Here is a 15,528-nt window from a genome sequence, read left to right on the forward strand (position 1 = left end):
AAAACCGTCTTCACATCTGCTACTTCCTGTGTCCTCCCCCCACTTCCCACCTGAATCCATCTCTACAGTATTCGCAGCCTAAGGGAGTAACCTCCAGGACAGAAGGTGACTCTGCCCCTGTCCAGTTGGCTTCCTGGGTAGCTGGCCCTTTCAGATCTCAGGAGCAAGTGGCTACTGAAGAAGGGAAAGATAAACAGTGAATGTGCTCAGAGAGTTGAGGAGACCAAAAGGGTCCGTTGTCAGGAGAGGCAGAATGCTGAAGAAAAAGCACAGGGGGAGTTCAGGCTCTGGGGTCAAAAAAAAGAAAAGAAAAAGCAGAGACGTGAGAGTCCATCATCCAGCGTTGAAATGCTTGACACATAGTGGATGCTCAGTATATATGTCTCGAATGGAATGAATCTGCCACTTGCTAGAAGAAAGTCCTTTCTTTTTCTTACTATCAATTTCCTATTGTTTCTTTAACAAATCACCACAGATCTTAGCAGTTTAAAACAGTACAAATTGATCTTACACTTCTGGAGATCTGGAGTCCAATATGAGCCTCACTGGGCTACAATCAAGTCAGTGGGGCTGTGCTCTTTCTGGAGGCTCTAGAGGAGACTCTCTTCCAGCTTCTAGAGCCTGCCTCCTTTCCTAGGCTCGTGGCCACAAATCACTCCCACCCTCCACTTCCATTGTCATGTCTGCTCTGACTCCAATCCTCTTGTCTCCTCTTATAAGGACCTGGGACTACACTGGGACTGCCCAGATGATCCCAGGTCATCTCAGCACCTCAGGATCCTTGATCTAATCACACCTGCAAAACCCCTGTGCTGTGTGAGATCACACATCCACAGGTCCAGGCATTAAGAGGGGGTATCACAAGGGGGGGCTATTATTCTGCCTCCCACAGTTTCCTTATCTAGAAAATGGGGATAATGTCCTGAGGATGCAACAACATAGCATATATTCACAAGTACCTAACACCTAGTAGGTGCCCAGTCGGTAGTGTGAGGATTGGTATTACTAGGAGCTTCAATGGTGACAGTGGGCCGCTGCTGGGAGAGGAGCACAGCAGGCCATGTCCTCACTCTCGCCTTTGCCCACCATGGGCTGCTTTCCCTGCAGGTGTGACTGGTGGTCTGGCAGCCCCCTTTGTTGCAGCAGGAACTGCAGCCATCATTGGCAGTGCCGGAGCCGCAGCTCTGGGCTCAGTGGCTGGCATAGCTGTCCTGACCTCACTGTTTGGTGCAGCTGGAGCTGGCCTGACAGGTGAGGTTCAAAAAGGAGTGTGTATGTTGTGGCAGGAGTGGGGGGATATGGGCCACCCTGCTGAACATCCCAGAGTGGCCTACCTCCTAAAGGACACACCTGGACTCCCATCTGCAATGGCCCTTTGGGAGATGGAGACAAGATGACAGGGTAGCTCATCTCGCTCTGGTTTCCAACCCTGCTAGAACTCACAGTAGCATCACAGAGAACTGTACTGGTAGCTCATCTTGGGCCAGGGAAGGGCTGAATTTGAGAAACTGCACCTATGCATGAGAAGGGACCTGATTGGACCTGCCTGCTGCTATCCTGTAAGGAGCGCTCCACTAGACAGATTCCAGGCAGACCACCTCCGGAGATGTGTGGGCTTCCTTGTGTTGGAGTGTACATGGCTGCCCTTAATTGACCTGCATCACCTGGGAAAATTTTAACAAACCATATATGTTGACAGCCCCATCATATACAGTGATCCCTGTCAACTCCCAAATGGGGTATCACTCCTCTCTTGAGAGACTTGGTCAGTTTGATCCAGTTTTACTGAGCGGTGTCTATCACACTCCTAAAATGTGTAAGCAGGAAAGTAGAAAACTGAATCAGGACAGAGCAGTGGCTGAGAGCCTGAGCTCTGAGTTCAAACCCCAGATCTACCACCCAGGGCTGGCCAGCTTTGGGCAGCCTCTAACCCTTGTCTGTAATCAGGGGCAACAAGGGCCCTTACCTTAATGATAACAAAATCAAAATGGCATTTGTCCAGGAGCAGGGTACACATTCGGGCTCACCAAATGGGCCAGTCAACCTGAAATTCCCTGGGACCCCCCAGTGACCTCCATTCTTTTTCTCATATCTCCAGGATATAAGATGAAGAAGCGCGTCGGGGCCATTGAGGAGTTCACGTTCCTGCCTCTGACGGAGGGCAGGCAACTGCATATCACCATTGCCATCACAGGGTGGCTCGCATCCGGCAAATACCGTGAGAACCAGAGGGCAGGGGCACTGCAAGATGGAAGAGGGGGATGATGGCTGAGCGGGGCCTGCTCCTGCAGACAAGTCCCTGCATGGGGCTCTTTCCCGTGTATGTGTCTCTGAGGGGTGGGTATTGGGAACCCCATTTTACAGAAGAGAAAACAGAGCTTCAGAGAAGGAGATGACTTTATTCCCTACCCATCCATCCACCCATCCATCCCTTCAGTGGCATTTATAGAACTGTACTTGTACTTACCAGGGGCCAAACACTGAACCAGGCCCTGGGGTTCAGTGGTGAATAGTACAGATGGCTAAAGATAGACTGTTGAGCAGGTAATTACAGGAAAGCTTTATGGATTGCACAATAGAAGAGGTATTAGGTGTTTCTGGGGAATGAGGAAAAAGTCTTCCTGGAGGAAGTGGCATTTAATTTGAGGAATGCCTACGAGTTAGCCAGATAAATACAGCAGGAGCTAGATGTGCATACAAGCAAAGGGGCAGTGTGGGCAAAAGCTCTGCGGTATGAACGCAAAGCAGCACAGAGCAGGGAGCTAGGAGATAGGAGGGTGGGCAGAGCCTGCGTCAAGCAGAAGCCTGTGAGCTGTGCTGAGGGGGCTGAATCCTAAGAGTGGATGAAAGCAAATGACTTTAAGCTCATAGATGAGACATCAGTTAGCTGTGTGACTTCGAGCAAGTTATTTAACCTCTCCTATACCTCAACTACATCATTTATAAAGTGGAACAAATTATTCCTGCCTTTCAGAGTTGCTGTGGGGGTTAAACTAAACGAGTTGACCTGTGGAAGGCACTCAGTACAGCTCCTGGTTCCTAGTTGGCATGCCACAAGTATCAGTTCCCTTTGCTTCTCTAATTTGAATGTGTGGTTGGTGGGGCGGGGGGTGCTCAAATCAGGGCAGCACTGAGGACAAACACCATGGCCACTGCCTGGCTCACCTTTGCAAGAGCCCAGTGTGAAGCCCAGCAAAGAATCCATCACTTAGGAAGAGAACAGGGTGGACCAGAGAATTCTGAACATGCCAGCCTTCAGGTCTGAGCACCTCCTGAGAGCCTCCTGGCTTCCCAGCTCCCTGGGAGCAAGGAGGGAAAGCTCTGGATCTTCTTGCAGCCAGAAAGAAAGGGAGGGCCTGTCCAGGCACTGTTTAGAGACATAACCAAGCACCAGGGTCATGTGACTGCCAGGCCCCACCCCACAGTGGGTCTTTGCCATTAACTGAGCACCTAGCATGTGCCTATGCTGTGTCTTGCATTTTACCCACCTTAATGGGAACTTGATAGGCTTTAGGGCATGAAAAACTCACATCTCCCCATCCCAAAGTGGGGATCAGAGGGGCTATTCTTATCCTGATCTGTCAGAAGAGGAAACCTAGAGAGGTCATATGGCAGATGAGGCGCAGATGAAGGATTCTAACCCAGGTCTCCTGACCCAAAGTTCATGAATTTCTTTTCATTGTTTTCACTATAACTGCTACAGGAGAGAGGGAGATAGGAAGGAAAGAATAAGAGTGAGAGTCTAAAAAATGGAATTTGCAGTTCTGACCAGAATGGAAAGCATATCCCTTGTCTTCATTTGACCCCATTTGCTCGTTATTTTTTTTCCCAGCTCAGAGGTCAGGTTCATTCAGGGGATGGTCATCTTCAGTGTTTCCCTCCAGTAGTCTAGTGCAATGTGCTCCCCAGGCAGAGGATTTGAGTTGGGTGTTTAATTTTTATTATTATATAAATAGTAAAACAAAGGTGGAGAAAAGTTAGAAAGGGAAGAATCACCTGTCCCTGTCTCCTTGACAGCTGAGAATGACGCCTTACTGTCTTCACAGGCTTGCATCTAGGTATGATTTTGGACTCTCTTCGACTTGCCCTCTATTAAACACAATTATATATGATAATGAGACCACTAGCCACTTGCCACCCACCAGGCACTGACCCATCTGTTGTGCATCATCACCTCACTTAGTTCAACAGAATCAACCCAAGAAGGTGGACATTATCACCCCCATTTCACTGATGAGGAAGCTGAGGCTCAGATGGGCTGCTCAGGCTGGGACTCAGCATCAAGGGTTTGAGTAAACCTTCTAGACCAAAAGGGGGAAGAGAGAAATGGGACAAAGTGAATTATCAATGGCTGAGAGATTTCAAACAGAGCCGAGAAGTTATCCTGGAGGTTATTCTTACGCGTTATATAGATATCAACTTTTTAGTTAAGGTATAATGGAGAGGCTGGAGGGAAGTGCCTGAAAATGTAGAGCTGTGTTCCAGTAGCCATGTTTCTTGAAGATGATTGTAGAATGATAAAGCTTTCGCAATGTGACTGTGTGATTGTGAAAACCTTGTGTCTGATGCTCCTTTTATCTATCTTATCAACAGATGAGTAAAACATTGGATTAAAAATAAATAAATAATAGGGGAACAAATATTAAAATAAATTTAGTAGATTGAAATTCTAGTGATCAATGAAAGGGAGGGGTAAGGGGTATGGTATGTATGAATTTTTTTCTTTTTTCTTTTTATTTCTTTTTCTGAATTGATGCAAATGTTCTAAGAAATGATCATGATGATGACTATACCACTATGTGATGATATCATGAGTTATTGATTATATACCAGGAATGGTATAATGTTCATGCTTGTATATTGTTAGGTTTAAAAAAAAATGCAAAAGGGCTGCTCAGGGCCACCTACCTAGTCAGGGGCTGGGGCAGGACGCACCCCCATTCTTTCTGGTTCACAGTCCATGCTCTTAGCCGTGGGACGATAGAACGCAGTACAGCACTTTAAAGTTTATATAGTGCTTTTCATACAGCCTCTTGAGAGACCCCATCACATGGGGGTCACACATTATTATTCCATCCTTAGAGTTGCAGAGTCGGAGGCTCAGGAGGGCAATGTGCCTTGGTGAGACTCGTCCAGCTGTGTGCAGAGCCCAGCCTAGTGCCAGGGCTGACCCAGGTTGTCCCCCTTCTGCGCCCACTGCCTCTCTTTTTCCATAATTAGGGACAGTCCCTGAATTGCTGCAGAGCTGTGACAAGGTCCGCAGAGGGGCTAGGAGTAGCCCAGGGTTGTCTTTTGGCAACATAGCACTCTGCCACATTAGGCTCCACGAGCTAGATGGCGTATAGTTAAAGGTCAGAACCTGAAGCTTCACACTATTCATCCACTCACCATGCTTTTATGAATGCCTACTATGTGCCACTAAGCTATGGGAATATAGTGCTTGGCAAAAAAGACTTTGGGAGTCATGCATTAAACAGAGAAGACCGAAACCATATGTAATTACAGACTGTGATGGGAGCTTGTGACGAAAAGTACAGGGTGCATGTGATCTCCTCACTGAGGCTGGGAAGCCTCCCCATGGGAGAGCCAACTGGACTGGACAAATGAGAGTAAAGAAGGGGGGCCGGTATAAGATAAGACACTACTGAAGGGTTTTAAATAGGGTGGGAGGAGGTTATGTTTTGAGCAGGTCACTCGGACAGTAGACAGAAATGGATGTAGTCAGATTAGGTGCCCTCTGTGCTCCCTCTCACCCCCATTTTTTCTCCCAGTATTGAGTCACTCATTATGTGATATTCATGGGCCCCTCTCCTTCCCTGAACTGAGAGCTGTTTTATCTATTTGACTCAGTTTCCTCAGCTGTAAAATGAGACTAACGATAAAACCTATTTCAGGGACTGTGGAGAGGATTAAATGAAAGAGTCCAGGTAAAAGACTCTCCCACAGAGCTCCCAGCACTTAGGACAGCTGGCTAAATTTTCCCTACAGTGATAATTCTCTGTCCTCAGGGTCAAGCTCAGGGCCTGGCATGTTCAGATACTGGTTAATGTTTGTGGAATGAATGAATGAACGTATGAATGAGATGAGCTTAGCTATGTTGAAGTCTCTGATTCCAGGGTTACTGCAGAGTGAAAGAAAATAACACTTTACTTTATTATACTTGTACTAAATAGTAATAGTACTATACTATACTAATAGTAGTTCAAACACTTAATTCTAATAACTACCCTATGAAAGGAGGTAAATGTTAATCTTCCCACTTTGCAGATTAACAAGTGAGATTTAAAGTGGGCTAGTGATGTGCCCAAGCTCACACTCACCCAGCTACTAATGAATAGTGGCACTTTGCTCTATCTGCTCTGCTAATATCTGCCACTCATTGGCAAGGCAGGGGAAGGCCTTAATCTTGCCCCCACAAAGGGTAAGTGGTCCCTTGTGGCTACCTGCCTGGAAATTTGGGGCGGGGCCTCTCCCTCTGCAGACAGGAAAGATCCCAGCTACTTGCTTTCTCTCCAGGAACCTTCAGTGCCCCCTGGGCTGCTCTGGCCCACAGCCGCGAGCAGTACTGCCTGGCCTGGGAAGCCAAGTACCTGATGGAGCTTGGCAACGCCCTGGAGACCATCCTCAGCGGCCTTGCCAACATGGTGGCTCAGGAGGCCCTAAAATACACAGTACTGTCTGGTAAGCCCCCACCTTCCCCACCAACAGCAGGCCCCAGCTCCCCTCCCACAGTGGTACCATGGTTTTACATGCCTGAGGTCCCCAAAAAGCCAGGCACTGTGGTGGGTGCTGGGGATACAGAGAGGTTAAGGCAGTGTTCCTATCTGTGAGATTTCAGGGTCTTTATGGAGAGAAAACAGAACAGAGCAGCCAACCACATTTATCGCATAATGTATCAGCTAGCTGTGGCTACATAACGAGCCACTTCATAGCTCAGTGACTTAAAATAACAGTCATTTATCATTATATCTTACAAGTCAAATCATGAGCCTGGAGTTGGCTGATCTTAACTAGGATTGCTCATGTTTGTGGGTTCTATCTGTTAATTGATCTAGACAAGGCAAAATGGGAGGATATGGGGTGGGGTGACAAATTGGGACCATCTTTGGAATCTCCCACATGGCAGGTACTTGAGCTGAAGGGACTAGTCCCTTCGTCAGAAATGCATGAGATTTTGTGCCTGGTGACAACCCTTGGAATACCTGCAAGTTCCAAGTTAGAGATACTGCATACATTCCCCGAAAAGTATCTAATAGCCAATCACCTCCCTAGAACTGACCCCCACTCCCTTCATCACATATCCCACCTCTCCAGGCATCGTGGCTGCCCTGACATGGCCAGCTTCACTCCTCAGTGTTGCCAACGTCATTGACAATCCCTGGGGTGTGTGTCTCCATCGGTCAGCAGAGGTTGGGAAGCACCTGGCCCACATCCTGCTCTCTCGGCAGCAGGTACTTGGGAGTAGCTGTGGGTGGGGGACAGGAGGGTGACAAGTCCACTGGGAGTGGCCCAGTGGCTTTAAGAGTTAGTGGTCTTCCATGCCTCTGAAGTTCAGGTCATTAGAAGTATCCCAGGATGGACCTTAGGTAATGGCAGGATAACAGGGATATCTTCAAGTGTGAACATTGTGTGTGAGGGGGAGGGCTACAGCAGAAGCAGAAGTGGCTCCTATATTTAGCAATAATGGCTGGTGATATTTCAATGGAAACTTCTGACTCAGCTTGCTGTGAAGCCAGCAAAGCGAATGAGACCACATACCTGCTGGCTTCAAATGGAATTCCCATGTCCAGGGGGTGCCTTCCTGGAAGTATCAAGCTACTATCTGAGTAAATCTTCGAGATTAGGGAGAGAAAGCATCATAATACTTGTAAAATTTGAATCCAGTAAAGATATACTCACTGAGGAAACAAAGCTGAGCCCTTCTAATTACACTTGAATTAAATGGAGAAGAAAGTTTGAGTAGTAGCAGAGTTGACTGTATTGTTAGGGTTTGTTTTGACTGCAAATAGGAGAGAACCCAAAATAATAATAGCTTCAGCAGACAGAAGTGTATTTCTCAAGTAAAAGCCTAGGAGATGGGCCCACATTGGAGTGATATGCAATGGTGCCAGAGGCCCAGGTTCCTCAACCCTGTGGCTCTGCTGCCCATGGCCTTGACCTCTTGGTCAGCCTCTGTGCCCCAGGTCGCAGGAGAAACGAAGGGATGAAGAGGAAAGATCAAAAACCTTGTGTACTTCTACCCTAGTCATATGACCATACCTACCTGCCACATAAGCTGAGAAATGTCATCTTTATTCAGGGTGGCTATGGACCCAACCAAAATTCAGTTACTGTGGGAAAGGGGGAGGACGGATGTTAAGGGACAATTAGCAGTTTCTGCCACAGGGTAATTACCTGATAAACTGGTAACCCCCATACAACCCCCATATCTTTGCCAAGAGAAACAGAGAAGGCTTATAGCAAGTTTGGCTGTATAATCAAGACCAAAATAGCACTGGATTGAACAAGACGGAAGTTTGTTCTCTCCCTGCTTGAGCCACTCAGGCAATATGACGTGTATTGGTTTCCTATGGCTGCTGAAACAAATGACCACAAATTTAGTGGCTTAAAACACAAATGTATAATCTTATAGTTCTGGAAATCAGAAGTCTAAAATGGGTTCCTTTCTAGAGGTTCCAGAACAGAATCCTTTTCCTTGTCTTTTCCAGCTTCCAGAAGCACCTACATTCTTTGGCTCAGAACTTTCTGCCTCCAACTTCAAAGCCAGCAGTGCAACTTCTTCAAATCTCTGTCTCTCTATCCCTTTGCTTCTGTTATCAAATCATCCGCTCTGACTCCTCAGGTATCCCTCTTATAAGGTTACCTTTGTGATTCCATCAGGCCCACCCAGATAATCTAGGACATTCTTCCCATCTCCAGATCCTAATTTGATCACTTCTGCAAAGACCCTCTCACCATGTAAGGCACATTCATAGATTCCGGGGATTAGGACATGGCCATCCTTTGGGGAGGGGACACTATATGGCAGCCACACAGTATCAAGGGCCCAGGCTCTTTCATTCTTGCTGCCTTGTGTCCTCAACATGTTGCTTCTCTTTTGTAGTCTTAAGACAGACCTGGTGTTCATCCCCATTCTAGCCAGTAGGATGTAGGAAGGGGGAAATGAAGGGCAGGCCTACAAGTCACACCTCCCACCACCCTTCACATCCATGTGGCCCGGATTCAGTCATGGGGCCACAGCTCGCTACAAGGGACCTGGGAAACTTCATCTTTGGCTGAGTGGCTATGTGCCTAGATACCAGATGACAAAGGAGAGAATGGTATTGGGAGATGATTAACAGACTTTGCCAACAAGTTCCTGCAGAATTCAAATACTGTTTAATGGAGAGCTTTTCTATTGTAGTAAATGGAGTGGAGGGGGACACATGTATTGGTGCAAAAATAAGAAAGAAGGCTAGGCTAATAACACTGGATTCCAGTACTCATCTGCTCCTCCCCTCTCCTTCTTATCCCTAAATACCCCATATAAATTTCTTTTTCTTTAGAGCCTTCTTTAACTATAATTGCCTTTTCTACGAGTCCTTTTAGTCAGAAAGTTCCTCTTACATCTGACTTATCACCTTCTCTTTGTAATTCACATCCCACCTTCCTATCTGGAAGCAGAACAGTTGTCCCTCCCATATCACTCTTTGCCATTTTACTCATCATATCTGGAATACCTTCTTCCTAAACTCCCCAGCTCTAGAAGGTGCCCCACTTCACTGTGATCATTTGCCAAAGGATAGATGAGACCAGGTGAGGAGCTCTTGTAATTGGTCCTGTCTACTGAGAAAGAAAAGAGAAGAGCTGGATAACAGTTTGAGATGAAAGGGAATTAACTCAGCCAGAGACAGCCTCAGAGGAAAACAGTTCCATCGGCAGGTGCACTCCTGTGTAAATGAGGCCCTGCTTCTCCTGATTAAGACATCAGAACCTAAGGACCAAGAATAGCACATGCATGATTCACAAAGCCCAGACAGATGCTGTGGAGTGTTCCAGGGCCACCTTGTCAGGACTGAGGCTTGTTGGAACTGACTCCCTCCAGACAGACACCTGTGTCCTTTCTCCCCTAGGGCCAGCGACCTGTCACCTTGATTGGCTTCAGCCTAGGAGCCAGAGTCATCTACTTCTGTCTGCAAGAGATGGCTCAGGAGAAAGGTGAGTCTGGCTTATTGTCTTAGACAGAAACCCTTCCCAAGCTCAGCCCCTTCACCACCCCCAAGCTGGAGATTCTGAACCAGTGGATCACAAGCCTTGTAAGATGTGTCTCCAATTCTTAGAAATAATAGCTAAAAGTTTGTGTTGGGAAAAGATTTTTTTTTCTGTATAAAAATTGAAGTGGGAGCAAGATGGTCCTGAAATAAGGACATTGTTCCGATATGCATTTTTTTTTTTTGAGGGGGTTGCATGGTCTGGGAATCGAACCCGGGTCTCCCCACATGAGAGGCAAGCATTCTGCATTCTTGAGTGGAGAGAAAGGGGCAGACTATGTGTTTCTCAGTAGAGTGACATTGGCACTTTGAGCAGAGTGGAAAAGATCACGAGCATGCACACACGCGCCTACACACATATAACAGACACACACACACACAAACACTGATATATGCTGCATTCCCAGGCAATTGACCTGGTCTCAGGTGTTAAATGCCAGTAGCCCCTCCAGTCACTATGGCAGCCCAGATGCCACAACACTAATCCGCTTGTCCCTGTGAGTGGAAGTTATGTGTAAAATGGGGCTAGTGTAACAGCCAGTATGCTTTGGGAGTATGCCGAATGTCTGGGACATATCAGCTTTCTAGGGCTGCTGTGACAAATTACTACGAACCGCATGACTTAAACAACAGAAATTCATTCTTTCACAATTCTGGAGGCCAGAAGTCTGATATCAAAGTTGCAGCAAGTTCTTCCAAAGGCTCTGAGGGAGAATCCTTCCTTGTGTCTTCCAGTTTCTGGTGGCTACCAGCCTTCATGTTGGCTGTGGTTGAGTTGATATAGGATGGACTTTGTTTCTGGCTTCAAGTTGGGTGGGCTTGACTCAGGCTCAGGTTTGCTCCAGGTGTATTTGTCCCGGGACCTGGGTTGAAGGGGCAGCAGCTACCTTAGACAAGCTCCTCCTATGATGAATCACCAGCATGGTAAGCCAAACCTCACAGGCCCATTAAAACCTCTGCTGTATCACATTCACTAGTATTCTATATCAGTTATTTGTTGCCAAAAAAAACTTCTCCAAACATGGTGGCTTAAAACACCAATAACTATTTCCCACCATGCTATGGGTTGGCTAAGCAGGTCTGTTCACTCATGCAATTGCAATCAGAGGGCAGCGGGCATGTATAGAAGGTCCAAACTGACTTCACTTGTGTATTTGCCTGGTGGTACAGACTGTCGGCCAGCATGCCTTGGTCTTTCTTCCAGTGACCACTCATCCTGCACTTGGCTTAACCAACTACTTCACATGGCAGTCAGAGCAGTGTTTCAGGAGGGCAGGAGTGAAAGCTGCAAAGCCTCTTAAGGCCTAGGCTCCAGAGCTCGTACAGCATTATTTTCACTACATTCTGTTGGTCAAAACTGGTTACAGCCAGGCCAGATTCAAGGGGCCATTTTTAATCTTCCACACATGATGTTGGCCAAAGCCAGGCAGTGTCCAAGATCTGGGTCAGTTGGGCCATGCACTCTGCCCACGGAGGGGGAGACTAGGGAACCTTTGCCCAAGGGTAATCTAAACTATTACAAAGGAGTAAGGGAAAGGACATGGACCTGGGAGTCAGCTGAGACCTGGGTTCACATCCTAGCTTGGCCCTTGCTTAGCTGCTTAACCTTTGTTGGGCAAGGATACGGCTTCTCTTGACATCCATTTCCCCACTTGCAACAAGAATTCAAGGTCAAAAATCTTCCTACAACAAAAGAAAGAAAGAAGTCAAGGTCACCTTCCTTTCTGGGTGGTGGTGAAGGCCATGAACTTGGAGCTCAGGAAGCCAGCACAGTGCTGAGTCTTGCTGGCCTCTCAACCCTATATGTCCTCTGGCTGTCTTCAGGCTTAGGTGCCCCTGTTGCTTATGTCATGGCTGCAGGCTCCTCTGGTCTCACTCAACCAGCTCTCCTGGGGAGGCTGTTGAAGGTTGTCATCCTCTGTACTATCATCATTTTGCTTTTTTCATAGTTATGTTTCCTTCATCCCATGCAGCAAACCATCTGCCAGACTCCTCATTACTTGTAATGATGTGCTTTTATTAATAGAACCCATTCTTAATTTAGAGAAGACATATCTTTGGCTTCAGTTAGCATAAATTACATGTTAACTTCATATCGTTAATACAAGCTCAGGACCTCAATTCCCCTGTAGAATAAACTGAATTAATGATGAATAACCGTTTGGCTGCAGCAATCGGAAGTGAGGTCACTGATCAGCTTCCTCCAGGATGAGGCTGGAAACCTGTGGTAGGGAAGTAGGAGACAGGTGGTCTCTTGGTGACAGGGCTGATTAGAATGACAATGAGAAGATGCACCATAGGCTTTTGGAGATGGTTCCCAATCTTCTTCTGCCAGTGTCTTTCCCACCCCTAGATCTTCCATCACCCACTGATAAGAATTTGAACTTTGGTATTAGATAGGCTTCGGTTTGGCTCTTGGCTCTGCCACTGACATGAGACCTGGGGTAAGTCACTTGCCATCTCCAAGCTTCAGCATCCTCATCTGAACATGCGGCTTAGGGCATAGACCTCAAAGGATCGTCAGGGGATTAAAATGAGATAATCAGTGTGATGATACCTGGTCCTGATTTGAGTACACTCAGTAAGTGCTTGTTTCTTTCTTTAAACTCTAATCTGAAGATTTAACTATGCACAAAGAACTGTGGTGAGAGCTTGTCATTTTGTGTCCATTCTCCAGCCACCTGTTAGACCATGGACCCCACTAACAGTGGCACCCAGCACACTGAATGCCTAGGGAAACAGAGGAGCCTGTTTTTGGGTGACAAGAATGAGCTTATGTGCTTGTGAGCCAGGTACAGACTCCCCACGGCTAAGCCATGTTCTGAGAACTTTCAGGTGTTATCTGATTTCATCCTCACGGCAACCCAGTGGGGCAAGGATTACTATTCTCCGTTTTTCTCAAATGAGGACATGAGGCAGATGGGTTAAGCCACACAGCTCCTAAGCAGCAAAGCCAGTATTCAACCCCAAGGAGTCTGGCTCCAGGTTCTCTCCTAACACTGGGTGGCATTTTGCAGAGGGCCTAGACCTTGAACCATGGGTAGGCATCATCCAGTGAAGTTGGGGGAAGGGCAGTCCAGAGGGTCAGACTGGATGGGCAAAGGCAGGGTTCTCAACATGTTCTGGAAAAGGATAAGTCTAGTGTTTGTGCAGCATATGAAGGGGGATCTGGAAGTAGAAGAGTGGAAAATGCTGACATATTAAAGTAGGACCTGGGCCCAAGGTCTCAAGTTGAAGAGTGAATGAAGAGTCAAGAGGGGTGCTTTGGGGCAAGGGGATAGCTGGAGGGGTTCAGCCCTGGATGGCCTGTAGTTCACCCACTTGTGCACCAGCACACCAGACCCTGAGGATGTCCAGTGCCCCCACTGTTTTCCAGACTTCTCAGCATGGCTCCAAGGCCCCACTCATCACCTGACTTCACCTACCCTGCTGCCCCTCACACACTGAGCTCTGGTTTTCCATCTTCTTTGCTAGACAACCCCTACTTGTGTTTGGATCTCACTTTGTCTGCAAGCTTTCCGTCCAATAATAATAGTAGTGGGAGTAGTTTGTAGTTGCAGAAGCAAACGTTCATCTATATAGCAGGCACTAATGCTTCCGCATGCCAGGCACAATTCTAAACTTATTGCATATATTACCTCACATAATACTCACAACATCTCCATGAGGTTGTGGTGATTTGGAGCTGAATATACCCTGAAACACGTGTTCTTAAACTTAAGCCATTCCTTGGGGTGTGAACCCGTCGTAGATAGGACCTTTAGAAGAGGTTACTTCAGTTAAGGTGTGGCCTAGCTCAGTCAGGATGGGTCTTAATCCTATTACTGAAGTCCTTTATAAGTAGAATGAAATTCAGACAGGGAGAAAAAGCCACAGGGAGCAAGAAGCTGAAGGTCAGCAGAACCCAGAAGAGAAGGAAGAGTCCAGGAAAGGCTGCTGCATGTGTTACCATGTGACAAAGCAGCCAAGGACCAAGGATCTTCAGCAGCCAGCCCCAGAAGGCTAGTGTTTGAAACAAAGCATTGCCTTGATGATGCCTTGATTTGGACTTCTTCCTGGCTTGAAAACCACGAACCATTCAAGTCCCACTGAGCCATTGAAGTTCCACTGTTAAGCCAAACCATTGCATGGTATTTCCTTGAGCAGCCTAGAAATCATGGTATTTCTCTTGATTTTGGTATTAAGAGAGTGAGGTGCTACTACTGCAAATATCAAAAATGTAGAAATTGCTCGGAATTGAGTAATGGAAAAAGGCTGGAAGAATTGTGAAGTGCTTTTAAGCCTAGATTGCTTTTAACAGACTATTCATAGAAATATGTATGCTAAATGTATTTCTGATGAGGTCTTAAACAGAAATGATGAATGTATTATTAGAAACTGGAGGAAAGGTGATCCTTGTTTAAAAGTGGCAGAGAACTTGGCAAAATTGAGTTCTGATGTCAGATGGAAAGCAATGAACTTGGATATTTAGCTGAGATTCCCAGGCTAAATATGGAAAGTACATCCTGGCTTCTCCTTGCAGCTTATAGTGAAATCAGAGAGGAAAGGGATAAGTTGAAAACTGAACTGCTAGGTACAAAGAAATCAGAAACTAATGGTTTGGAAAATTTTAAGCCTATCCAGAGAGTGTGCTCTGAGACTAGGGACCGAAGCAACTCTGTCAGGGACCTCTCTGAGCTTCCAGAAAGCAGCTCCATGTGAGGGTTTAACTGAATGTGAAACCAGTCAGAAATTTCCATGGAAGTCAGGATTGAAAATGTAGTTATCCATGAAGGATCTGTGAAAGTCCTTTTGTCTGATGGTTTGCACTCCTACAAACTACATGCAAAGCCAACAAGTTTTCTGTGACACTTATATAAGCAGAACCATTGCAGGCCTGGACTAAAAGGGACAAAAAAGGACAAACTGAAAGAAGAATGGCTTCAAGGGAAGAACCATGAAAGCTGAAGTTTGGACCAAAGACTTCTCCTCAGACCAAGAAAGTGGGCCCACCCATGTGTGAAGAAAGAATGGGTCTGGGGTGGGCCATGGTGGCTCAGTGTCAGAGTTCTTGCCTGCCATGCCTGAGACCCGTGTTCGATTCCTGGTGCCTGCCCATGCGGAAAAAAAAAAAAAAAAGTGGGAAAGTGGGTCTGCCCCTGTGCTTGAAGGGGATGGGTCTTCACCCATTGTTCAGAAAGAGTGCTGCCACCCCAGTGTTCAGAGATGGTGGGGCCTATGCCCTGGGGTTTGCAGAGAAACTGGCCACATCAGATACTTGAAGAAGGTGGAACTTTCA

At 46.7% G+C, this 15,528-nt stretch overlaps 1 protein-coding gene across 10 annotated transcripts in view; it reads left to right on the forward strand.

Annotated features, from left to right (window-relative positions):
• TMCO4 (transmembrane and coiled-coil domains 4) overlaps positions 1 to 15,528 on the forward strand; it is a 134,501-nt gene that overhangs the window by 63,730 nt on the left and 55,243 nt on the right. For all 10 annotated transcript variants that reach the window (XR_013171219.1, XM_077151044.1, XM_077151042.1 and 7 more), the window contains 5 exons: positions 1,108 to 1,251; positions 2,099 to 2,218; positions 6,517 to 6,681; positions 7,315 to 7,451; positions 10,113 to 10,197. Coding sequence is in view for 9 of the 10 variants with exons in the window: in XM_077151044.1 (XP_077007159.1) it covers positions 1,108 to 1,251; positions 2,099 to 2,218; positions 6,517 to 6,681; positions 7,315 to 7,451; positions 10,113 to 10,197 (651 nt within the window). In the remaining variant the exon portion in view is untranslated. The remainder of the gene's footprint in view (positions 1 to 1,107; positions 1,252 to 2,098; positions 2,219 to 6,516; positions 6,682 to 7,314; positions 7,452 to 10,112; positions 10,198 to 15,528) is intronic.

This window comes from Tamandua tetradactyla, chromosome 2, assembly GCF_023851605.1.
Source record: "Tamandua tetradactyla isolate mTamTet1 chromosome 2, mTamTet1.pri, whole genome shotgun sequence".
NCBI classification, from domain to species: domain Eukaryota; kingdom Metazoa; phylum Chordata; class Mammalia; order Pilosa; family Myrmecophagidae; genus Tamandua; species Tamandua tetradactyla.